We start from the raw sequence: 27,105 nt of genomic DNA, 5'->3' as shown, positions 1-27,105 counted from the left end.
TATTCTTGCCTGGAGAATCCCATGGACAGAGGAGCCTGGTGGGCTACAGTCCATAGGGTCACACAGAGTTGGATACAACTGAAGGGACCTAGCACACACGTAAGGCAGCACTGTTATCTCTGTGTTACAGACGAGGAAACCAAGGCTCAGAGAGGTCGACGTCCCCACGGCCGAGGACCGAGGGCTGCCCCCGCACAAACCTCCCTGGAGGGTCACCTTGAACCACCTTGTGCCAGGCAAGAGGAAGGCTCCAGTTCTCCGCTCACTCTTTCTGCAAGCTCACGCCACACTCCACTAGAGTCCGCCTCCACTTAACTTTAACACCAGGGAACTCTCTGCCCTTGGTATACATTTTTCTGGAACTTGTTACTTAACACAGCTCACACATTCCTATTTCAAAGCGATCAGGGCAGACTGCTCGTAATAAACGCTTTCTAATAGTGACTCCCTCTGGATGCGAGTTGGTTTGAGACAGGCCAGCCTCCATCTCCTCCCTCCTTTGGGCATCTGTATCCTTTGTGAATCCCCCTGCCCCATGGTCCCTAGGGGAAAAGGAGGCCTGACCACTGGCTACACCCCCAGTTCCAGGAGTGGACCTGGGACTTAAGTCTGAGTCAAAATCAGTGTTTTGCCACCCTGAAGCCATGACTGGGAGGTTGGGGGGAGTATGTGACTAATCGGAGCCAGTGACCTTTGCTGGTCAGGCAGCAAAGGAGGCAGGGAATCACCCAGGTGAGAGCCACCTCGCCACCTTCTAGAGACGGAAAATCCTTTTCCAGTAAGCAGTTTCTGAGGTGACCTCTAAAAATGGTTCGCCATTCAACTGACCCCAAAACCCCACAAAATCATACAAACCAAGAGGTTCAAATCTTCGTGTTCACTTTAAGAACACCCGTGAAACTGCCCAGGCCATGAAGGGTATGCATATCTGGAAAACCACCATGAATGTGATGGGCATCACTTTAAAGCCGCAATGCATATCATTCCGGTGTTACAATGCTAGCGTTGGCAGGCGTGCACGGGCCAAACAGTGGGGCTGGACGAAGGGTCGCTGGTCCAGAAAGAGTGCTGAATTTTGGCAGCACCAGAAATCCAGGGAGTGGTGCTGAATTTACAGGTTTACATGTAGATTCTCTGATCGTGGAGCAGGTCCAGGCGAACCAAGCCCCCAGGATGCAGAGCAGGACTTACAGAGCTCAGGGTCAGATCAACCCAAGCTCTCCCTGCCTCACGGAGAGGATCCGCACTCAAAAAAGAACAGACTGTCTCTAAACCAGAAGAGGAGGCCATACGGGAGAATAAAGATACCCTGGAAGAAACTCAAGAAATAAAAACTTAACAGCCCAGGAATAAATGCCACCAAAAAAAAATGCAAACAAAAGTTTTTTATTTTAAAAAAAAGAAAGGAATGGAAAATAAACCAACACAGCAGAGGACAGACTGGAAGGAGAAATCCTGCTCCAAACCGCCTATGATGCCAGCCCTCCTTGACACCAAGAAACTACCCTCATTGTCACCGAAGCCCATCCAGCCAGGGCTTCCGGTCACACACACACAAGGAGCTCTGACTGTCCCTGGGTCTCAGAGGAGCACAAGCACAGCTGTGAGGACAGGCACCATCTTCTGATTCTCCCACATTCTAACAAACCTTCCATGCGAGTAGAATTCTCCCATTTTGTCAAACCCTTTGAAACAGCAGGACCCTTGTTCTGGTCCTAGAGGCAAAGAGCCACACAGATGAAGGGTCTCGGTGACAACGTTGTCCAAGTTTCCGTTCAGGGCCTACCAGTCAACTGGTTTTCCAAGACGACCAATGGCCCCTTCCCGCGGGGCTGCTCACCAGCATCCTGGTCTGAGGAAAGGGCGAAGGGGACGTGGCTACAGGGAATCTGAAGCTCCCCGGGGGTGCCTGGGCACAGTGGGTCAGCCTCTGGGACACAGCTTGAGAAGGAGCATCTGGTTCTAGACAGAGGCCCGGGTCAGAGCCAGACTTGGGTTCCTATCCTGGTGTCTCTAGTTACGGACCTGCTTCCTCTGGACCTGGGGGCAGCCGCGGGGATGGGGAAGACCAGCAGGAGGGCAGCTTGCCACAACTGCCACAGCACCCGCTGCCCAACAAGGGGGAGGTTCAGGGAACAAGGGAGGGAAATGAGAATGATGCGGCTGGCCCATGCTCAACAGCACGGCGCCCCGTGGCCGTCGTTTTGCTCTTCCAGTGCCAGGTCCGCTAAACCAGGAGGCCCCCACAGAGAGACAGCGAAGGGTGGTTTTAAACAAATGCCTGTGCTGGGCTTCAGCAAGACCAGAGAAGTTCTAGAAGAGACGAAGGACCCTTCCACCGGGGCCGAACACACATTTCTAACAAGACAGAGAAGTCCCAACTCCTTTCCTCGGAAATGTAATCCTACAGCCAGAGGGTTTGTTTATTCAAAGGCTCGCTGGACAGCTGCTCAGAAGCTGGTCTCCCCATGCGCCCTGGAGGCTGGGGCATGAGGGGAGCCCAGAGGACCCGCGTGGACAGGGGCCTGCTCGCCCCAGCCTCCCCTTCGAAGATACACAGAACAACGCAAGGCCGGGTGGGCTCGTTTGCTGTCAGGACTTCAATCTGGGGGCACAGCAATCGGATCTGCAGGCCGAGCATCCAGAGGCTTGACTCCACCCCAGTCCTTCCAACTCCTCTGTCTGGGAGCCTCCGGCCAAGTCCTCACCTTGAACCTGAATTTCGTATCCACGTTGACCACCTGCCAAGCGCCGCTGGGGTTCCAGGAGCAGATCTCACTGCGGTGGGGGGTAGGAGGGAGGCAGGGAGTGAGCTCACATTTCCTTCTGGAACGATATTCTACTATTGACCAAGGTGATGGCGCACAACTCTGTGAATGTACTACAAAACCACCATCTGGGCACTTTAAATAGGTGAGCTGCAAGGCATGTGACAACTTACAAAGCTGTCGTTAAAAACAGGGGAAAGACAGGGACTTCCCTGGTGGCTCTGTGGTTGAGAATCCACCTTGCAATGTAGGGGATGCACGTTCAATCCCTGGTCAGGGGACTAAGATCCCACGTACCTCGAGGCAACTAAAGCCCCTGCTCTGCAACTGCTGGAGCCCACACACTCTGGAGCCCGTGTGCCACAACTAGAGCATCCGTGCCCTGCCAGAATATCCTGCAGGATGCTAGGAAGAGCCTGTGCGCCATAGTTAATTAAGACCTGACCAACCAAATAAATAAATATTTTTTAAAAATAAGAGGAAAGATAGATATGTCTGTATGCATGCATGTCTACCACATTCATTCATTTCTGTATTTATAAAATCTCTCTCAAAAGAGTCCCAAGAAACTGACAGCATCCGGAGAAGGAAGCTTGGTGACCCAGGGGCAGGGCTGGGAGGAGACTGTTCACTGCGCACTCTGGCTCCCCATGAATTTCAAGCCATGTGAATATATGAGCTATTTTAAAAACACATAAACAAGTAAATACAATTCAAAGGCAGTAATTCAGGTAAAGATTTAAACAGGCCAGGGGTGTGTCAGGCCTGCCTCTGGGGCAGGAGACCCTTTCCCTGGAGAGGCCCATGGCCCGTCCCTACCATGGCCCCGTCCTACCCAGAGGCTGCCCTCCGCCTCCTGCTCACCTGCTGACATGAGGGGCCGAACCCAGCATCTCTGGCCTCTCCTCCACCCGAGCTGTGCCCGCTGTGAAGCCCAGTAAAGTCAACAGCTCTACGGCCCAGGGGCCAGCTTTCTGCTGAAACCACACTACTCATTCCAAGGAACACGCCACCTTTGACATTTGGAAAATTAATAAAGAAGATGGAAACAGAATGTGTAAGGGAGAGGCCGAATCGAGCAGCTGCTGAGAGTCAGCTGCCCGCCTTGGTGCCGGGCCGAAGCTTCCGAGGCCCCAAGGACACAGGCCTTCCCTGTTTGTAACGCTTTTGGCTGCGCTGGGTCTCCGCCGCAGGGCAATCGCGCGGGCTTCAGTGGTCGTGGCACGCGGGCTTAGGTGCCCGTGGGATTTTAGTCACCGGACCACAGATCGAACCTGCGTCGACCACGGTGGCAGGCAGACTCTCAACCACCAGGCCCCCAGGGAAGTGCCCAACCTCCGACCTCTGCCCTACATCTTTTCCCTCGGGACGTGACATAACTGAGCCTTCCCTAGACAGCCAAGCAAGCTTGGAGAAAGGACACAACCTCCAAACCCACTTTCCAGCCCCACCATGGTGGGAAGAAGCAGGTGTAGGAGAGACAGCCACAACAGCGCCTGTATCCCAAGAAGGGGCAATGGCCTGGCATCAATCCCGGGCTCAGCGGCAAACCCAAGGCTGGGGAAGTGAAAAGGGAAGTCACTCAGTCATGTTGACTCTTTGCAGCCCCAGGGACTGTAGTCCGCCAGGTTCCTCCATCCATGGGATTTCCCAGGCAAGAATACTGGAGTAGGTTGCCATTTCCTCCTCCAGGGGATCTTCCTGACCCAGGGATAGAACCTGGGTCTCCCGCACTGCAGGTAGACTCTTTACCGTCTGAGCCACCAGGGAAGGCTGGGGACTGGGGGACAATTCCCGATCACTGGCCTCCTCCCCTTACTGCCTGGGGCTTGGCCCCAAACCGAGCCCAGACCCGGGGTGATCTGAATCTCACCTGGCTCCGCTCCAGAGAGGCAGCTTGAGGCTCTCGGTCACATGAGACAAAAGCAGCGAGAGCTTCAAGGCCTCGGTCAGCCCAGCGCTAACAGGGCTCCAGCCAAGCCCTCAAGAACGCAGGTGTTCCAGAGCCTTCCAGGTACAGGAGCATCGGTGTCAGGCCCGACCCCTGAGCTGGGGCCTCCCCTCCCCACCTCACTGGGCTCTCTGCTCCAGTGCCAGCACCCAGCCAGGAAGAATGACGCAAACGCCGCAGAGCCCAAGGGCACAGGAAAGCAGTGAAGCCAGCCGTGCGATGTAAACAAACATCGGTCCGCCTCGGAGGCAAGGAGACACAAAGATTGGGTCTCGCAAACCCAGATGAGATGGGATTGCGCCTACCCAGCTCCCCCCACCCCCGCACACCATTATTCTCCCTCCTTACAGGGGCCGTGTGTTTCCATAAATATTCCCATCTGTTGAAAAAAACAGATGAAGTCCCAATTTGAAGTGTTCTCAATTATCTCAGTTGTTAAAAACACTGTGTGTTTATGTGGAATCTAAAAGAATGACACAGATTAGCTTATTTACAAAACAGAAATAAATTCACAGAAAACAAACCGTTACCAACAGGGAATTATATTCACTACAGTAAGTCCCCTACGTATAAACAGGTTCCATTTCAAGAGCAGGTAAGTCCAATTTGTTCATAAGTCCAACAAAGTTAGCCTCAGTACCCGACTAATACAATCGGCTATATAGCCCTGTACTGCAATAGGTTTATAATACTCTTCACACAAATAATACATCAAAAACTAACACAAAAGATAAAACATTTTTAATCTTACAGTACAGGACCTTGAAAAGTACAGCAATACAGTACAACAGCTGGCACTCGGGGGCTGGCACGGAGTGAACAGGCCAGAAGAGTTACTGATGGACGAGGGAGAGGAGGTGGGAGATGGCAGAGCCGAAGGGTCGTCAGCAACAGGAGACGGAGGGCAAGCTGCCGTGTCACTCACGCCTGATGTGACTGGACGTGCAAATGCACGTTTGCATTTTAGAAAGTTTGCAACTTGGTTCATACATAGGGGACTTAGTACCTTGTGATAATCTATTACAGAAAAGAATCTGGAAAAGAACATATATATGTGTGTGTGTGTGTGTATGTATAACTAAATCCCTTTTCTGTACGCCTAAAACATTTCAAATCAACTCTAACAAAAATCAAAAACGTTGTGCTGATCAAAACAAAACTCAAAAACATACCTGTGGGCCATCGGTCTGTAACCTCTGACTTAGTTTCCTGACCACGGTTAATTGGACCTGGGTGCCACGCATGAGTGATGAAGAACAATACGTTAAAATCATGGGCCCAGAGAGGTGGACTGATACGCTTGGTCAACTGAGGTCTGGGATCTGCTCAGCAGCAGCTCCATCACCATGTAGAGGAGCTGGTCGTCACCTGTACAGCTGAGCAGTTCCTTTCCTTTCCTGGCACCATCCCCGAGGGATTAACAAAGTTGACACCATCATCAGCTGAGCCCACAACCCACCTGGAACCCCAAAGGCCCAGTGTTCCTGGGGCTTCCATTCACACAGGACCAGAGGCAACGCAGGCTAAAGAACCCCAACCAGCTCAACAAGAGGCCTTGGGATTCTTCTTCATAACACCTCAGGGTTACTCCTCCACCCCCTTCCCTTTCCTTCCCCCGGTCCCTGAGGGACAGATCCACCTCTCGTTCGTCCCAGAAAAAAGAAGCATGACCCGGTCTGACCTATTTGAGGAGTCACGTGAAATGCGGTAACAGCAAATGTCCCAAGACCTGCTCCTCCCTCCAGCTCCCAGGCGTGTTTGCAAAGGGTTGGGTCCACTCTGCCCACATGGGAGGTGCCAGGCGAGGGCAGTGAGGCTAAAGGCGGGGGAGGAAGCCCCTCAGGGCAGCTCCACTGGTTCACGGGTAGCATGAGGACCAGGAGGGACTCTCTGGTGGACCCAGGGGGCCCAAACACAGCCCAGAAATTCAGGGGTCATTGTGCTCACAACACACGTCTTAAGTGACCCTCTCAGCACCCCTGTGCCCCTGGCATGCCACAGTGGGTCAGCCCTTGCCACCACAAGCCCCGCTCAGGGCCAGCCACTTCTCAAGGGCACTCCCAACCTCTCCACCCCAGGCCGAGACATCCAGCTGCATGGCTGGCATTTCTGGGCATTTCTGTCACCCTCTTTCTCACCGAGGCTTCTCCCCTGCCAGACCACCCCTTCACCAAGGTGGGGAGGATGTTGCATCAGAAATCAGACCCCTGGGACCCCCCTGGTGGTCCAAGGACTGAGTGTCTGCCTTCCAATACAGGCAACCCAGGTTCCATTCCTGGTCTGGGAACATGCCACATGCCGCGGAGCAACTAAGCCTGTGCCCCGCAACAACTGAAGCCTGCACGGTCTAGCGTCCACGCTCAGCAACAAGAGAAGCCACAGCAGTGAGGAGCCCACACACTGCAATGAAGACCCAGCACAGCCATAAATAAATCCATAAAGAAAGAAAGAAATCAGACTCCTGTCCTTCACCAGCCTCACAGCCGTGAGCAAGACACTCCATCACTCTGCACCTTGATCTACTCATCTGTCAAACGGGATTCGGACAGTACACTCCGAGGAATGAGGAAACATATGAAATGTGTGACACGGAGCCTGGTACACAGTAAGGGCTTAATATTAGTTGCTACTATTATTACTGTCACCATGATTCCCAAGTGATCATTTCCGCAAACGCTGTCCACCCCAAAACCTGCCCGGCCAGCTGGTCCTGAAAGACCCTCTGCTTCTCTTCCCACCCCGTCAAGTCCTAATCCTCCTCCCTTCTCCCCACATGCCTTTCCCTGACCCCTGCGTCCCCCACCAAAGTCCCTGGGGCTTTGATAGGTCCTTTTGCAACTTATCAAGTACTGCTTTTGACACATGACTCCCTACAGAATTGGACTGTTTCTTACCTGCCAAGGAAAATCACACAAAGGCATTATCCCATCTCCCAAACTGAACTGGAAACTCCTCACCTTGACTGTTTCTTCCACACCTTCTTATCTTCCAGTGAAAGTGAAAGCGTTAGTCACTCAGTCGTCTGACTCTTTGAGACCCCATGGACTGTACCTCTCTGTTCAAGGAATTCTCCAGGCAAGAGTGGGTTGCCATTTCCTTCTCCAGTCAGTCTCATTAAACACACTGGAAGGATCTCTCCATCCACTCAGCCATGCTCTCTGCTGGATCCTTAGCTGAGCTTTGGGGAGAACCAAATGACCAGGCTAAAGCCAAGCACACCACATCTGAGCATCAGCACACCTAGGCTAGAGCTTTCCTCTTCCAACAAACTCACTGAGTGAGCTTAACAAACTCTTCCCATTTCTGGGCCTCAGTTTCCTCATCTGTACTATGGGTAGAAGGAGCAAGACCAGTGGAGCTCTGAGTGCAAAGAAGCCCCACATCCAAGAGGTTACAAGGCCCCGAGGCCCTCCCAGGCCTGAGGAGCCCTGTCCAGGCTCTGCCACGGCCCCTCTTCTGCTCCACACCTGCCGATGAGAAGGGACTGCCTTCTCCCTGCACCCTGGGGATGAAGTCTGGATTCCTGGCAGATCGCCTCAGATTAAATACAGATTTTTAAAAGTGAAACCATGCCAACATGATTCTAAATTCATGGTTCCAGAATTTCCCTTTGTAAATAGAAACAAAACATCAGTCATAAAACTAAAATTCCACTCACAACCCATGAAACCTTCTCTGCTTAAATCCTGGAGGGCTTCCCTCCTGAGACACTCTCCTTACAGAATTTCTTGCAGATATTGACACTGGAGACCCCCACCTCACCCCTACTTGTGCCCCACCATACCTCAAAAAGAGCCTGTGATTGCAAAGCCCCCAAACTCAGTGGGTACATGGACATAAGAGCTTGTGAGCAAAGCCAGCTAATCTGGAGGGCTCAGGTTTAAATTAAAGAGGGATTTTCGTCCCTTTCCAATTTGGTAGAAGAACTCAGTGGCAGGTCCTGGGGCCCCACAGTCCTGTTAATAAGGACAGTCATGAGGCACTCCTTCCCCAGGGAAATTCAGTAGTAGGGGGGATGGACACTATGTGGGGTCCTCAGTGTCCAGGGAAGCTCACACAGGCTAAAGAGTCACCAGTTTCATTTCTGAAAGGCTCAGAAGCAGATGCACCTGTCTAATGATCCTGGCCATATGGCTGAATCCTCATTTACTGGCAGAAGCAAGACCAAAAGGTTGGGCATAAGTTACGTCTGCTTTCTGGATCATTTTTTCAATATAATAGGAGACACCTGGCTGCTCAAAGGAGAGCCAGGGACTTGATAGACCCAGTCTCACTGCAAACACCCCAACAGCCCTGAGCAGCAGGGACTTTAATTAGCACTGGGAAGCAGAAGCCCAGAAAAGTTAGGTCACCTGCTGACGGAGACTGCCAGAAGATGCCCGCCTGCACTACTGGCATCAGGGGCTGGCACTGGTGAGCGGCTCTGTCCTGGGCACTGGCGAATGCCTACCAGCAGCATCTCTGGCCACAAAATTCCCCCTCCCCAAGTCATGACAACCAAAAACATTCCCGGAAATTGCCAGATGATTTGAATTTGGGAGATAAAAAAGACATATTTTGGTCTATAGACACATTTGTTCATTTGGGGCCAAATGACCCCAAGGCGGCAGAATCCGCCCCAGGAAAGAAACTCTAAGAGCCCTATTCCTCCCACATGCAGAGCTTTCCAGTGCTGTGTTAGTTTCTACTGCACAGCACAGCAAGCCAGTCATGTGCACACCTGTACCCCCCCTTTCTCTAATCTCTTCTCATTCAGGTCACCACAGAGCAGTAAGCACACTTCTTGGCACTGTCTGCACTGCACAGCGGGCTCTGATCCGCGATCTCCTCTCGGCACTGTCTGCACTGCACAGCGGGCTCCGATCGGCGATCTCCTCTCGGCACTATCTGCACTGCACAGCGGGCTCCGATCGGCGCTCTCCTCTCGGCACTGTCTGCAATGCACAGCGGGCTCTGATCCGCGATCTCCTCTCGGCACTGTCTGCACTGCACAGCGGGCTCTGATCCGCGATCTCTTCTCGGCACTGTCTGCACTGCACAGCGGGCTCTGATCCGCGATCTCTTCTCGGCACTGTCTGCACTGCACAGCGAGCTCCGATCGGCGATCTCCTCTTGGCACTGTCTGCACTGCACAGCGGGCTGTCATCGGCACTCTGCTCCATTCTGCTGTTGCTGTTGTCAGTCGCCCAGCCACCTCTGGCTCTTTGGGACCCCAGGGGCCACAGCACTCCAGGTGATGACTGTGCCTCAGCACCTCCCACAGTTTGCCCAAGTTCATGTCGATTCTTTCGGGAATGCCATCCAGCCATCCCATCCTCTGATGGCCCTCTTCTCCTTCTGCCCTCAGTCTTTCCCAGCATCAGGGACGTTTATACCATGTGTAAAACAGAGGCTATTATACGGAGCATCAATAGTGTATATATGCCAGCCCCAATCTCCCGATTCCCCCCACCTCCCTTTCCCCTCTTTGGTGTCCATACATTCATTCTCTTCGTTCTCTGCATCTGTGTCTCTATTTCTGCTCTGTAAATAAGATTGTCTTTGCCAATTTTTTTCAGATTCCACATATATGCATTACTATACTACATTTGTTTTTCTCTAACTTACCTCATTCTGGTTGACAGTCCCTTTTTTAACTTGGTGGAGATCTCAATCAAGGGCATGCTCCCTCCCCTCTCTGCTTTTAATTTGGACTTTTGCTGGATTCGATTTATTTAACACTTCCTTCACTGTGGTGTATAAAATTAAACACCCATGGGAACTGGATGAAAGTACAAACTTCCAGCAAGACCAGTAAGTCCTGGGGATGGAGCGGGTACCATGACTACAGCTAACACTGCTGTGTGATAGACAGGCAAGTTGCTAAGACCACAGAATTCCTCATTACCAGGAAAAAAAAAAAAACTATCTCTTTTCCTTTTGGGGGGATCTATCAGAGATGATGGATGTTAACTATGTTTATTGTGGTCATCATTTCATAATGCACATAATCAAGTCATTATGCTGTCCATGGAAACTTACATAGTGTGGTATGTCTGTGTTGTCTCCACAGAACTGGAAAACAAAGAAAAAAGGAAATTACTCTGCAAAGCAAAAACTAAGATAGATATGTTTCACAGCTATCACTCTTCCCTTAATTCAAAGCTTTAACCAAGCAATTAAAAAGGACCTCCTGATAAACAAGATACAGCACAGGGAACTATTTTCAACAGCCTGTGATAAACCATATGGAAAAGAGTAGGATAAAGAATATCTATGTGTATAACTGAGTCACTTTGCTGCACAGCAGTAATTAAACACAACATTGAAAATCAATCATAGTTCAATAATTTTTTTTAAAAAATGACCTCCTGGTGCTACACAGGCACCACAAACCCAAAGTCATAAAAAGGGGTTTAACTTTGTAACCAGGGCCCTGCCCAAAACTCCAACTTATTAAAATAATATTTATACACTAATGAACAATAACTAAAAACATTTCAGAATACTTGCCCCCAAATCCTGAAAGTATTAAGCTTCTATATTTTCTCTTAAATAACTTTCATTCTCTGGACAAACAATGGGAGATGAGGGGATCCCAGGAGAAGCAGGAAATGTTCTGGCTCCTTTTCAAAGACCTGCCTTAGTAATTAACTAAGCTCCCGCGGTTCCAGCATCTTCAGGCTCTGATGGCGTGTATCTTTGCCATTGATCCAAGTGCGACAGCTGGGCAATATCAGATCACCTAGAATTTGTCTTCCTCCTCGTCCCCCAGGAAGCACCAAAACAAACCATCCTTTCAGATAAGACGATTTTACAGAGCTTTTGAAATAAGGGGGTGGGCAGGCAGCCAACAGAGATCTGGGAGAAACCTGGCCTGGCAAGAGAGCTGGGAGCTTCCCAGGATGAGGAAAGGAGAGTCGTGGTTTCAGGTGGCACTCTGTGACTTGTCTCCACCTCGTTCATAAGACACCAGAGAGTAAAGTCAGATTCCCCCTGGCTCTCAGCGGATAGAGCCTGATCTCAGAGAGCATGGGCGGGGGAGGGCAAATGGTTCTGATCAGCAGCTACTGGGCTTTACACGCATTATCCCCAAGTCCATGCAACCCCATGAGATGCTTCCTAACATCCAAACCCAGAGGAGTTTTCTACTTCCTAAACACAGCTTCTTTGTTGATTTCCTTCCAGCTCTCATAACCATGTAACCAGTAACAGACCCAGGAAGGCTGGCCCTACTGCGAGCCAGGCAGAACTGCACACACACACACACACATACATACACACACACACACACACACACACACACACACGAAGATACCCTCACCAACGGGCACTAAAACTGCCTTTCCCTCCTCCAAGTTTGTCTTCAGTCTTAAAATAGTTTTCCATAATAATTCCAATACATGAAAAAGCTGTAAATGATTCTGTAGATGGGACATCAGATTGATTAATGCATAAGGGAAATAAATTTAATTATAAAAAGAATATGTATGGGAAGAGACAGCGGCTCAACCTCAGGAAGAAGTGGAGATCTGCAAAAACAAGCAGAGAGATACCCAGTCATACCCGGGAAAGGACAGATGAGAAAAGAGAGCAGCTAAGAGGTCTAGCTAGGAGAGTAGACCCCAAAAGTTCTCACTACCAGGAAAAAAATCTATTTTTTTTTAAACATTAGAAAGTCAGATAATACTAAGTGTCAGATATGATGGGAGGATCTGAGAGCCCCAGATACTGAGGGTGGGAAGGTAAGCTGATACATCCTCAAGGAAGCCAAGTAAGAGCACCCCTGGGACCCAGAAGCCCCACTGTGAGGGGTCCACCCCAGACTCTTACACAGGTCCTCAGGAGAACACATTTAAGGGGGCAGCAGACAGTTGAGTGCACAGAGAGAAAATGAATAAATGTCTGCTGAAAGGAAATTCAGACAATGTAGAAACACATCATAAACAATAAGCACATAATAAATAAATTATAAAGAATCATGGGGACATAGAGAACAGATATATGCACCCATCAAGGGAAGGAGAGTGTGGGACGAATTGAGAGAGTAGCATTGAAACATATACATTACCACGTGCCGGAGAAGGAAATGGCACCCCACTCCAGTGTTCTTGCCTGGAGAATCCCAGGGATGGGGAAGCCTGATGGGCTACCATCTATGGGGTCACACAGAGTCGGACACGACTGAAGTGACTTACTTACTTACTTACCACGTGCAACACAAGACAGCCAGTGGGAGACTGCTGTGTAATACAAGGAGCTCAGCCCAGCGCTCTGTGACAACCTAGAGGGCTGGGGTGGGGTGGAGGGTAGGAGGGAGGTTCAAGAGGGAGGAGACACATGTATGCCTAAGGCTGATTCATGCTGACATACAGCAGAAGCCACACAACGTTGGAAAGCAATTACCCTCCAATTAAAAAAAAATTTAAGTATCTCCCACAGTCACATGTGTACACACAAAAATTTCTTGGCACATTCATATATATATATATAATTTATCTATTTGATGAGATCATACTACACATGGTTTTAGTAACCTGTTCCACTTAATAGTATATAGTGTTAGACCAACATCATTTTTCACGGCTGCACAGTATTCCGTTATAAAGACTACCATAATTTGTATAATCAACTGTTAGATACCAAGCTTACTTAAACATTTTCACTATTAAACAGAACTGCTCTGAACTTCATTGATCATGCATCTTTGCTTCCTCTTTGAAGTAATAAAATTTGAAACAAAGAATAGATATCACAGTAAAAAAATGTGTGTACCTTAGAAATGGAATTGCTTGATTTAAAGTGTATACCTTTCTTTGCTTCTAAGTTTAACAGTTTCCTTGGATCCACATTCTTTCTGCTGTCTGGTAAAGTGACTCCTTCAGGGAAAACAGACACCTGGGCTAGGGTTCTATATAAGCAATAACACATACTACACTCTCCCGCTCTTCATATCCATCGTCTTGGAAATGGTGGCCCCCATCCAGACAAACTCCTACCTCACAGGCTCCCTGCACTAGCCACATAGCTCATCGCAGAGACATTCTGGGAAGCACCAACAAGGCAAAATACTCAGGGGTTCATTCATTTGCTAAAAATATCCATATTAGATGCCAGCTTGTGCTTGGAGCCCCAGGAGGCGTTAGAGAGGCACAAATGAGTACCGGCCAGTCTCGCTCTTAGGAGCCCTCCACCTGGGACATCCGGTGACGCTCTTGACCCCAAGTAGAAAATTCAAATCTCGAGTGTGCTCTGGGAGCACTTGGGGGCCCTGGCTGGGGGGCTTCTCAGAGGAGGTGACACCCAGGCAGTCAAACAGCAGTGAGCTGGTCACGACGCCTTGACGGCGGAGGGGACTTGATGCAGATGATCAGAGTGACATGCGGAGCTAGGGACACAAGATGCCCCTGGAGGACACCTGGACATAAAGCAGGGCTGGGGCAGCCGGCAGAGCTGAGATGGAGGCTTGAGAGGGAGTGGGACCCCAGGTACAAAAAGCCAGCGGGTAGCTACACTAAGGAGCCCACGCCTGCGGGGATGGGGGGACAGAAGTGTGAGAACAGAGAAGGAGGATGCACGGAGAGGAGACAAGGCTGGCTGCGGGAACACCAGCCTGAAGGACACGGCTGTGACTCTAGAGACAGAGCAAAGTGAGCCAGAAGCACCGGCAGGTTGGGGGGACGGGGGGTGTGCCCCAGGGGAGGGGTGTGGCCCAGGTGAGACCACGCAGGGAGACTGGGGGCAGAATGGCCAGGATGTGTTCACTGCAGGCAAGGAGCTAGAAGGATGTCCACCCAGGGCAACAGGCCTTCAAGAAGCCTGATGAAGGCAGCCTGCAGGGGCCTGTGGAAAGGTCACAGTATATACCCTGGGCTTGCAGTGTTCTAGAATCTACTGTATAACTTAGCCCACACTCCCTGGGCTTCCCTGGTGGTTCAGACAGTAAAGAATCCTCCTGCAATGCGGGAGACCTGCTGTTCAATCCCTGGGTCGGGAAGATCCCCTGGAGGAGGGCATGGCAGCCCACTCCAGTATTCTTGCCTAGAGAATCCTCATGGACAGAGGAGCATCGTGGGCTACAGCCCATGGGGTCGCAAGAGTCAGACACAACTGAGAGACTAACACTGTCACTGAGATGCAATTTTCCTCTCTGCCAAGGAGCACGTGGGGCCGGACTGTCTACCATCAAGGCCTTTCCCAGCTGTCCGATGCTGTAAAGTTCCCCTCCACATCAGATCCAGAGTGCCAGCTGTCCCCCCTGGAAACTCGACCCTGCAAGAAGAAGGCCATAATGGCCTCTCCTGAGAAGTCGGACCCTCTCTCCACAGTCGGCTCACTGGCCAGCAAGGGCCCGTCCTCTCCAGCTCAGACGTGCACCCTCACATCTGGCCGCAGGCTGCTGAGTGTTCTCCTCCCTCTCCTGGGTAATAAGGAGCAGACTGGCAAAATAGTTCAAATACCTTCTGAAAAAGTACACCGCCTTGTGGGCTGGGCGGCCTATTTTGAGCAAAATGTTTCAAACCCCCAGGCTCAGAGCTGCTCTGGGGCATCCATGTTCAATGTAACCAAGCTATCGGGAAGGCCATAAAGGATGACGGCCGCATCTGATGATGGCCAGGCCGTGCCTGGGCACAGGATGGGATGTGCCCACCCTCCAGGACCATCTGCTGAGCAGGGGAGCCACCAGCCTGATGTGAGAAGGGCCGTCTGGAGGATGAACAAGGTTGGGGCTGGGGGTGGCCAGGAAGGGAAGTGACCTCCTGGCCCCTATGTGCAGGAAAACGACCCAGAGGAAGGGGCGTGGGAGCCGGGCCCTGGTGGCCGCGTGCAGTCACAGCAAGTGTGCGGCAGGGACAGGCCCAGGAGCGGAAAATCCACAAGCCATCAGCCAGGAGTGTAAGGAGAGAAGCGATGGGCGGTCCAGAGGACGGGCGGATGGCCTCAAGGTGCTCCGGGGCTAATTTCAAGGCACCCAAATGCCACACCCAGGTACTGGCTACAGGGAGCCACTGAAGTTTGCGAGCAGAGGAAGAAGGGCAGTGGGTACGATGGGGTGCAGAAGAGATCAGGGGATCAGCACAGAGAGGAACAATGTGGCTGGAGCCAGGAGAGGGGAGGAGAGGGGATGGGGGAGGAGAATGTGGGCCCACAGCACTCTCTTCTCCATTTTTTCAGGACCACAGGCATATTTAATCCCGTGGACCCACAAAGAAACACCTTGCCTCCAAGTCACACAGCATTCAGCAACAAACCTCACGAGAGAGCTCCCAGACCTGCCTTTGCAGATCTGGTTTCTACTCCTGCTCTGAAAATGCTCGCAAACCCCTGGCCCCAAACCTCCAACAGCTGATCAAACACCCAAGCACTCTGTGTAAACTCAGAAGGGGAGGGAACAGGCTGGGACAAACTGACACGCAGACGCCCAGATTTCCGGGAGGCCCGCCTGAGTAACAGGATACATTTGGTTCATTTCCTGCAACACTAGAATTTCCCAGCCATGGGGGGAAATGCAGCCCTCCCTGCATTGCCTGTAGCCTTCTCCAGCTCCCTACTCCAGACAGTCTTCCTAATTTCCCACTTTCTCCCTGAACTTGAGAGACCTACAACAGCCTCCAAGATCTCTCGCATCCCTGCAAATCTTCACTGCGATAGTTCATTCAGGCACAGAGGTAGGCAGAAAGTCACCGAGGTCACCAAGGCCGCCAAACGTCCTGGAGCCCGGCTCCAACTCTCTGGCTCAAAAAAGTGGGCCTCCCACAGGTATCCTGGAATCAGCCCACCCGATAGACACTGCTTCTTTTCGTAGCAGAACCAATGAAAAGAAAAAAAGCAGGTGGCACCTCAAGGACCCTCAAAGGAAACAGAGGGTGGGGCAGCAAGATGGGTAAGGTGGACCTGGATTCGAATCCTACTTCCACCATTGAGTTTACTTGGACAAGCCACCTTGCCTCTCCAGAAAATTTTTCATCTGGGAAATGGGTATAAAAATAAAATCTGCGTAAGGCTGTCAGAATTCGAAGCGGTATTGTTAGTGTTAAGCATTAATGAAAAGTTAAAAGGAATTCAATATTTTATATACGTATAATTTTATGTATACATATGCATGTATTACGGGCTTCCCTGGTGGTGCTAGTGGTAAAGAATCCACCTGCCAATGCGGGAGACATAAGAGCCACGGGTTCGATCCCTGGGTCGGGAAGATCCCCTGGAGGAGGGCATGGCCAACCACTCCAGTCTTCTTGCCTGGAGAATTCCATGGACAGAGGAGCCTGGTGGGCTACAGACCATGGGGTCGCAAAGAGTAGGACACGACTGACTGGCTGATCACATATCTATACATATACATATGGATACATTTATCGTTCAAACAGGAGAAAATTCTAGTGTGCAAGAGGGAAAAAGCCTGAGGGGCAGGGCCGGGAGTCCCGGGGTAGCACAAATGCAACCAGGCACCGGGGCCGGAGCGTCTGGTGTGCGCGCGGATGCCGAGGGCGCGCTGTGACAGCGGGGCGGCGGAGCGGCGGGGCAGGCTGGCCCGCGGGGCTGCAAAGGGGCGGTTGGACCCACCTGAAGACTCGCAGCAGCAGGCAGGCGATGAGGAAGGCGGTGAAGGCGCAAGCCACGATCACGGCCGCCTTCAGGGTGGGCAGGTCGCGGAGCAGGCTGGAGATGCGGGTCACCAAGGCGTCGCCGCTGCTGTTGGAGCTGCCGCCGCCGCCCGCCGCCTCCCCGGACCCGGTGCCGGTGGCGTTCCCGGGCCCCGGGCCGGGCGGCGGCCGCGGCTGGCGCTCGGCTCCGGGCTGCGGAGGGGCGGCGGACTGGGCTCTGCTGGCGCGGGCGGCGGGCGCGCCCAGGAGCGCGAGCAGGAGCAGCAGCGGCAGCAGCCGCGCGGGAGGCAGCGCGGCGCGCATGGTGCGGGCCGGCGGCGCGGGGGCCGGGCTGGGCGCGCGCGGCGGAGCCCCGAGTCCCGCAGCGGCGCCGAGGCCTGCCCCGGGTCCTCCCGCGGCGGAGCCCGGCGGCTGCGCGGTGCTTGGCAGGAAGCTGCGGCGCCCGGAAGAGTCCGCGCCGCCCGCGGCCGCGGCCGCCGCAGCCACCAACACGTTGCACCGAGTCATTCGACGGGCCGCGGCCCCACGTGGGCGGGGCAGGCCACCAGGCCGGGTGCGGGCTGCGCTGTTCCCCCGGGGACCTGGGACACCCTGGGAGAAGTAGCAGTCGCCAGGAGCTGTGCTGCACGGTACACATTTTATCTGTTTGATATCATCACCCCCCCTTAGGAGACAGGTATTGCTGTTACCCTCCTTTAAGAGTTGATTTAGCTCCCAGCAACTCAGGTTGTGCCAGACAGAGAATCAAAGACTCCATTCTACAGATGCGGAAACCGAAGCCTCCAAAGTGAATGAAGTGTGCGGCCGAATGCCCTGTGCACTGTGTATATTTATAGTTCAGCGTCTCCCCAATTAACTTCTTTTTCCCTAAGAGTTTCTTATCTCACGGCTTCGCTATTTCAGACATTTTGCACCTCTGCTTCTGAACTGGATTGTGCTGCGTGCTAAGTAGCTTCAGTCGTTGTCTGATTCTTTGGGACGCTATGGACTGTTGCCCACCAGGCTCCTCTGTCCATGGGTTTCTCCAGGCAAGAACACTGGAGTGGGTTGCCAGAGGATCTCCTCCAGAGGATTATCTTCTCAACCCAGGGATCCAACCCAGTTCTCCCGCATTGCAGGTGGACTCTTTACCATCTGAACCACCAGGGAAGCCCAGTGTGCATTCCTGACTTTGTACCTTTGCTGTAGAATAGTCTTCCTGCAGTCCATGGGGTCGCGAAGAGTCGAACACGACTGAGCGACTTCACTTTCACTTTTCACTCTCATACATTGGAGAAGGAAATGGCAACCCACTCCAGTGTTCTTGCCTGGAGAATCCCAGGGACGGGGGAGCCTGGTGGGCTGCCGTCTATGGGGTCGCACAGAGTCAGACACGACTGAAGCGACTTAGCAGGAGCAGCAGCAGCCGCAGTCTTCCTCCTAGGTTGAAGTTTCAGCCCCCAGGGAGTAATTGGCTTGCTGCCTCTGGTTTGCAAGCTAGATGATACTTCAGTGGAGAAAGATAGTTGTGGATGTTCCCGTGTGAGGCCCAAAGGTGGGACCTGATGGAGGTCACAAAGGGCCTTCCTGGATCGCTAGGACCTATCCTGCAGGCCTCCACCTTTCAGCATGAGGCTGGATCCTGGCCAGAAGCCGGTGATATGACCAGCTTCTCTGGTGATATGACAAGTATTCAGTGACCTTACACAGCTCACTCCTGGTCCTATTTTGTAAAAAAGCAACAGGTAAATAAAATACAGTACAATGTATCAGTTTGCTATTGCTGCCTAACAAATTATCCCCAAATTTCTCAGCTTAAAACACACACACATATTTTATCAGGGTTTCTGTGGTTTAGGAATCTGAGCATAGCTTAGGGTCCTCTGCTTCAGGGTCTCTCACAAAGGTGCAGTCGATGCTGGTGGCTAGAGTCTCATCTGAAGGTTCAACTGGGGAAGGATCTGCATCCAAGCTCAGTCAGTGGTTTTTGGCCAGATTCAGCTCTTCATGGGCTACTGGACTGAAAGCCTCAATTCCCCACTGGCTATTGGCCAGAGGCTGTCCACCGTTCTTACCATTTGGGCCTTTCCAGCACGGCGGCTTGCCTCATCAAAATGTGCATGTCTAGGACTTTTTTGGTCCAGTGGTCGAGAGCCCACCTGCCAGTGCAGGAGCCACAGGTTCCATCCCTGGTCTGGGAAGATCCCACATGCCGCATAGCACCTAAACCCATGTGCCACAACTACTGAGCCCAAGCTCTAGAGCCTGCAAGCCACAACTGCTGAGCCCACATGCCCTAGGAACCATTCTCTGCCACAAGAGAAACCATTGCAATGAGAAGCCAGAGCACCAGAACTAGAGAGCAGCCTCCAGTCACTGCAGCTGGAAAAAGCTGGTGTGCGGAACAAAGACCCAGCATAGCCATAAATAAATAATTTTTTTTAATATGTAAGTCTAGAAGGCAATGGAGAAACTCTGTTAGCAAGACTGAAATCATTGTCTTAGGAAACCTGACAACAGAAGCAACATCCCAACACCTTTGCTATATTCTGTTGGTTGGAAGCAAGTTACAGATCTCATCACAAGGGGAAGAGGTTATACAAGGGTGAGAGTATCAGGAAGCAAGGATCATTGGGGACATCTAAGAAGCTGCCAGGAGACCCGGGTTCAATCCCTGGGCTGGGAAGATCCCCTGGAGAAGGGAATGGCTACCCACTCCAGTATTCTTGCCTGGAGAATTCCATGGACAGAGGAGCCTGGTGGGCTACAGTCCATGGGGTTGCAAAGAGTCAAACATGGCTGAAAACTAACACACATACACACACACACACACACACACACACACACACACACAAGCTGCCTGTCACTTATAATGTGATACATTTTTATTTACTGGGATGAACAAGCAGGCTATCAGAAGTTAACACCCAGGAGGTACTATTTGAAATGCATGTTGAATGTGAGAAATTTGGACAGATCACAAGCTTTAGGTCTCTTCCAACTTTCTAAAATACCACTTTCTGTCAAAAAATGGTGTGTTGATAGAGAGCCAGCATTTTATCATATCATCGTGATAGAATTCAGAAAAGAAATTTCTTAAAGAACCACTGCTGACGTCCATGATTTTGCAGGACTGCCCTCTAAGGCATAAACCTCAGATATCACAGGCTTAGATTTTTGTCCTTATCAGAAATCCCTCCATGGAGAGTTAAAGAAGTGCTGGGTTTTGGAGCCTCTATTCAGGGTAAGAGGTTTGACCACTTAATGGCCTTGGCTGAAAACTTACCCACAGAATCCAAGTCTTTAATGTCTAAAGTGAGGATGGCCATACTTAGCTCAGAAAGGTCACTGGAAATGTCCCTAAGAAGGAAGAAAACATTTGTCTCCTTATCCTTCTTTTACCACAATTCATGGACTGGGGTAGACTCGCTTGATTGTTTAACACCAAGAATTACATAACTTAACACCAAGAATGTACATAACCTACCACCAAGAATGTACATAAATATTAGATTATTTTAGTAAAGTGAAACTTTAGAACCTTTCCTTCTTCCTGATTACTCGCTGTGCAAATCATCACAACGAAGAACTTACTTATAAACTGCCCTAGAGTTCCTCAAACATTTTTGAATCAACTGTTGACTTTAAAAATATTCACAATCTAAAAGTTGAGAGTTATGTTTTATTCAGTGGGAATTTTTAGGACTTCAAGCCCAGGAGACAGCATCTGAAGTGACCCTGGGAGAACTGCTCTGAAGAGGTGAGGGAAGGAGCCAGGTTATATAGAGGTTTTGCCACGAAGTGCAGGTGGTCTGAACGTCACAAGATGATGATTAAAGAAAACCAGATATCCCAAGTTAAGGAATTTAGCACTTCTCTTATGTACGGGAAGATGCAAGAGTCTGGGCTCGCTGAAATCATTCCTTTTCTATGTACCTCCTCTCTCTGGGGCCAGTATACTGTGTTTTTTCCATCCTGGGCTTCCTTGGGGCTCACTGTAGGGAGTGACTCCAGGCTGATGCCTGCCAGGTAGCACATTTTCTTCTCCTTCCTGGTTGTCCGTAGGGCTCAGCAGCTCATATTCAGATCAGATCAGTCGCTCAGTCTTGTCCGACTCTTTGCGACCCCATGAATCGCAGCACGCCAGGCCTCCCTGTCCATCACCAACTCCCGGAGTTCACTCAGACTCACATCCATCCAGTCAGTGATGCCATCCAGCCATCTCATCCTCTGTCGTCCCCTTCTCCTCTTGCCCCCAATCCCTCCCAGCATCAGAGTCTTTTCCAATGAGTCAACTCTTCACATGAGGTGGCCAAAGTACTGGAGTTTCAGCTTTAGCATCATTCCTTCCAAAGAAATTCCAGGGCTGATCTCCTTCAGAATGGACTGGTTGGATCTCCTTGCAGTCCAAGGGACTCTCAAGAGTCTTCTCCAACACCACAGTTCAAAAGCATCAATTCTTCGGTGCTCAGCCTTTTTCACAGTCCAACTCTCACATCCATACATGACCACTGGAAAAACCATAGCCTTGACTAGATGAAGCTTTGTTGGCAAAGTAATGTCTCTGCTTTTGAATATGCTATCTAGGTTGGTCATAACTTTCCTTCCAAGGAGTAAGAGTCTTTTAATTTCATGGCTGCAGTCACCATCTGCAGTGATTTTGGAGCCCAGAAAAATAAAGTCTGACACTGTTTCCCATATTGGAAGGCTGCAGTTGCTGATGACTACGACATCCTTATTTACCAATATGGCAGGAAATGCTTCATTTCTCACAACCAACCACAAACAATAATCTTTTTAACACGGAACACTGGTGACTGGCAACAGAAAGCAACTTGGGCTGATTTCAGGAAAAGAGTTTATTGGAAGCATGTTGGATCGCCTCTAGAATCAATGGCAAGCTAAAGCAGAAGTTCTAAAGGTGTGGTCTGGGGCTCCTGAGGTCCCTGAGACCCTTCCAGGGAAACTGAAAAGTCGAAATGAATTCTGTAATAACAGTAAGATGCTATTTGGCTTTTTCATTGATGATGCAAAAGCTATCGTGATGAAAACTGATGCTTTAGCATGAATTAAGACAAACTACACTCATAGTAATTGCATTCTTTATGACCATGCACAGCAGGGGGAAAAAAAAGTCACTTTCACTTTATAATGTCCTTGATAGAGTCATGAAATGATTAAACCTTGACCCTTGAGAAGGGAACATTTTACTGTTAGATGTGATAAAATGAGAAGTATGCATAAACCACTATTTCTGCATTATGAGCCATGATGACTGTCTCGAGATAAAGCATGTGTGCGATTCTTAGAGCTGCAAACTGAACCAGCCACTTTTTTCATGGAATGTCATTGTTAATCAAAAGAGTGCCTGACAAACTTCAGACCTGGTCCTTGGCAGTGCCTGCTAAGTCACTTCAGTCATGTCTGACTCTTTGCAACCTACAGATGAGCCTTCCAGGCTCCTCTGTCCATGGGATTCTCCAGGCAACGATACTGAAACAGGTTGCTATTACCTCCTCCAGGGGATCTTCCTGACTGAGGGATCAAACCTGCATCTCTTATGTTTCCTGCATTGGCAGGCAGGTTTCTTTACCACTAGCGCCACCTGGGAAGCCCCAGGTCTTTGGTGAGCACTTTCTCAAAAAATGAACAAGAATGAGTCTGTCGTTTCAATGATAGTTACTGATAGTATTGTAAACAATGATAAAATTCAACCTTTCAAGCTAAAATCTGAATTTTTAGGAAAACCTTGTCAATTAGGACTTTCTGCTGTGAGCTGAGCAGCTTCCTAATACTGCAAGACTTTTCTGATGAGCTTGGTGGTGTTTTTGATATTATATACTATACATACGTCAAAATTTGGAAGATGTGCTTAAATCAGCAAGCCAGTTCTTTTCTACATGGCCAAAGTACAATGTTACAAAATTATGTCTGGCTGAAAGTTCCATTCAAAGTGCAAGATAGACCAATGGATTTCAATGAAACAGAGTACAAAATTTCATTGATATGGTTCCAGACTTCACAGTGCAACTAATCTTTAAGAAACTTATCTAAGAAACTACTGCTCACAAATTTTGGTGTGAAATTCAAGGAGTATATCCATACTATCTGAAAAGGTTATTAAAATCCCCTTCCCTTTTCTAACTGCATATTAGGGCAAGGCTGAATTTTTTTTTTTTCATTTTTCAACCAAAACAACAAATTGTAACACAATGAATTCAAAAGTGAATGTGAAAACCTACCTATTTTCTACTGTCAGACATTAAGGAGTTTTACCAAAAAATGTTAAAATAATGCCATTCTTCTGGGTTTTTAAAAAAAATACAGTTATTTTCATAACAATGTGTCAATGTTACCTTATTTATTATTTTGTTTCTATTTGAACTAATATTGTTAGGATGTTGTTGTTGTTCAGTCACTAAGTTGTGTCCAACTCTTTGTGACCCCATCAACTGCAGCATGCCAGGCTCCTATGTCCTTCACTATCTCCCAGAGTTTGCTCAAAGCCATGTCCATTGAGTTGGTGATGCTATCTAAACATCTCATCCTCTGCTTTTGCCTTCAGTCTTTCCCAGCATCAGGGTCTTTTCCAATAAGTCAGCTCTTCACATCAGGTGGCCAAAGCGCTAGAGCTTAAGCTACAGCATCAGTCATTCCAGTGAATATTCAGGACTGATTTCCTTTAGGATTGACTGGTTTGATCTCCTTGCAGTCCAACGGACTCTCAAGAGTCTTCTCTAGCATCACAATTTGAAAGCATCAGTTCTTCAACGCTCAGCCTTCATTATGGTACAACTCTCACATCTGTACATGACTACTGGAAAAATCATATTTTTAACTATACATACCTTTGTCAGATATGCAGATGACACCACTCTTATGGCAGAAAGCAAAGAACTAAAGAGCCTCTTGACGAAAGTGAAAAAGGAGAGTGAAAAAGTTGGCTTAAAACTCAACATTCAGAAAACGAAGATCATGGCATTTGGTCCCATCACTTCATGGAAAATAGATGGGGAAACAATGGAAACAGTGACAGACTTTATTTTTCTGGGCTCCAAAATCACTGCAGATGATGACTGCAGCCATGAAATTAAAAGACGCTTACTCCTTAGAAGGAAAGTTATGACCAAACTAGACAGTGTATTCAAAAGCAGAGACATTACTTTGCCAACAAGGGTCCATCTAGTCAAAGCTATGGTTTTTCCAGTAGTCATGTATGGATGTGAGTTGGACTATAAAGAAAGCTGAGCACCAAAGAATTGATGCTTTTGAACTGTGGTGTTGGAGAAGACTCTTTAGAGTCCCTTGGACTTCAAGGAGATCCAACCAGTCCATCCTAAAGGAGATCAGTCCTGAATATTCATTGGAAGGACTGATGCTGAAGCTGAAACTCCAACACTTTGGCCACCTGATGCAAAGAACTGACTCATTAGAAAAGACCCTGATGCTGGGAAAGATTGAAGGCGGGAAGAGAAGGGGACAACAGAGGATGAGATGGTTGGATGGCATCACTGACTCAATGGACATGAGTTTGAGTAGGCTCCAGGAGTAGATGATGGACAGGAAGGCCTGGCGTGCTGTAGTCCATGGGGTCGCAAAGAGTCATACACAACTGAGAGACTGAACTGAACTGAACGAACCTTTGTCAACGAAGTGATATCTCTGCTTTTTAATATGCTGCCTATGTTTGTCATAGCTTTCCTTCCAAGGATGAAGTGCCTTTTAATTTCATGGCTGCAGTCACCGTTTACAGTGATTTTAGAGCACAAGAAAAGAAAATCTGTCACTGCTTCCACTTTTACCCCTTCTATTTGCCATGAAGTGATGGGACCAGATGCCATGATCTTAGTTTTTTCTTTAGTGCTGAGTTTCAAGCCAGCATTTCCACTCTCCTCTTCCACTCTCATCAAGAAACTGTAGTTCCTCCTCACTTTCTGCCACTATAGTGGTATCATCTGCATAACTGAGGTTATTGATATTTCTCCCAGCAATCTTGATTCCAGCTTGTGCTTCATGCAGCCTGGCGTTTCTCATGAAGTACTCTGCACATAAGTTAAATGAGCAGGTGACAATATACAGCCTTGACGTACTCCTTTCCCAGTTTTGAACCAGTCTGTTGTTCCAGGACCAGTTGTAACTGTTGCTTCTTGTCCTGCATATAGTTCTCTCCAGAGGCAGGTCAGATGGTCTGGTATTCCCATTTCTTGAAGAATTTTCCACAGTTTGTTGGGATCCACACAGTCAAAGGCCTTAGTGTAGTCAATGAAGCAGAAGTAGATGTTTTTCTGAAATTGTCTTGCTTTCTCTATGACCCAATGAGTGTTGGCAATTTGATCTCTGGTTCCTCTGTCTTTTAAGAACCCAGCTTCTACATCTGAAAGTTCTTGGTTCACATACTGCTGAAGCCTAGCTTGAAGGACCTTGAGCATTTCCTTGTTAGCATGTGAAATGAGATCTCTTGCAGTGTGAAGTCAAGTGGGCCTTAGGAAGCATTACTATGAGCAAAGCTAGAGGAAGTGATGGAATTCCGGCTGAGCTGTTTAAAATTCTAAAAGATGATGCTGTTAAAGTGCTGCACTCAATATGCCAGCAAATTTGGAAAACTCAGCAGTGGCCACAGGACTGGAAAAGATCAGAGAAACTATAAGAGAAGTAATTTAGTCCCATAAACCTGTTATGCCTCCATTTCCTCACCAATAGAATACATATAATAAGAGAAACTGGCTTATGAGAGGATTTTCAGAACTAAATGAGTTAACACTTAAAATATGCTTAACACAGTATCAAAGAAATGGCACATGGTCAGCAAATGTTAATTATTAAGATATCCGAACAATGAAGAAGGAACATGGCAATAACTGAAAATACTTAACTATAAAATTGTTTTTCCAACCTTCAAGTCTCACCAATACACAAGGGAGAGAGTTTCCAATACCCTGCATGGGACACCTCCAGGGACAGCTGCTGCAGAGCAAAGCTCGCTACCTGAGTCAATCATCTAGATTCCTTGGATTCAGAGCAGGAACAACCATGGTCAATCGGCACCTACTCTTGGTTTCACATGTCAGCCCTGAGGAAATGGATCTCAAGCAAGTAACCTATCCTTCAAAAGGTCTACATTCTCTTTTCCCTGGGATGAACGGGGCTTCCCAGCTGGTGCTAGGGTAAAGAACCCACCTACCAATACAGAAGACATAAGGGACATGAGTTCGATCCCCAGAACGAGAAGAATCCCATGGATAGAGGAGCCTGCAGGCTGTAGTCCATGGGATCGCAGAGTCGGACATGACTGAAGCGACTTAGCATGCATGTGACAGCTGACTTAAAATGGAAGGATGCTCAAGAAAAAAGGTTAGAAGGAAATATATCAACATGTAAACAGAAATTATCCCCAAGTGTGTGGTCAGTGTGAAAGTGAAAGTGTTGGTCGCTCAGTTCTGTCTGACTCTTTGTGACTCCATGGACTGTAGCCTACCAGGCTCCTCTGTCCATGGGATTCTCCAGGCAAGAATACTGGAGTGGTTGCCATTCACTTCTCCAGGGGATCTTCCCAACTCAGGGATCAGACCTGATCTCCTGTATTGCAGGTGGATTCTTTACTGTCTGAGCCATGGGACATTTATATTTTCTTCCTTTCTTTACCAGAATATCCTAGTCTCTGCAGTAACCTTGTATTAAATTTGCATTTAGTTTTTAACTTGTAGTATATATTTTGAATCTGAACTATTTTGTTGCCTAAAATGGATGATGACATGAATCCCCTTCTTAATATAACTCTGAGGGAAAGGTCTAGAAAGGTGACCAAAGATCAGACATCAGA

The 27,105-nt window shown here is 49.2% G+C and overlaps 2 protein-coding genes across 6 annotated transcripts in view; one reads left to right on the top strand and one right to left on the bottom strand.

The window, feature by feature from the left end:
- The window catches only part of FAM174B (family with sequence similarity 174 member B), a 40,802-nt gene extending 23,061 nt beyond the window's left edge, over window positions 1-17,741 (bottom strand). For 2 of the 5 annotated variants that reach the window (XR_009492057.1, XM_059879162.1), the window contains exons 1-2: window positions 17,266-17,729; window positions 10,741-10,773 (exon numbers count right to left, since the gene is read on the bottom strand). Coding sequence is in view for 2 of the 5 variants with exons in the window: in XM_059879162.1 (XP_059735145.1) it covers window positions 10,741-10,773; window positions 17,266-17,609 (377 nt within the window). In the remaining 3 variants the exon portion in view is untranslated. 5 annotated transcript variants of the gene reach the window in all.
- The window catches only part of LOC132343406 (uncharacterized), a 60,020-nt gene continuing 50,522 nt past the window's right edge, over window positions 17,608-27,105 (top strand). The window contains 1 exon segment of the mRNA XM_059879419.1: window positions 17,608-17,833. Within this exon segment, the coding sequence (XP_059735402.1) occupies window positions 17,608-17,833 (226 nt within the window).

The sequence above is a fragment of the Bos taurus genome, chromosome 21 (assembly GCF_002263795.3).
Source record: "Bos taurus isolate L1 Dominette 01449 registration number 42190680 breed Hereford chromosome 21, ARS-UCD2.0, whole genome shotgun sequence".
NCBI lineage: Eukaryota > Metazoa > Chordata > Mammalia > Artiodactyla > Bovidae > Bos > Bos taurus.
Note: the sequence above shows the minus strand (reverse complement) of the source record. Positions and strands in the feature narration are given on the sequence as shown.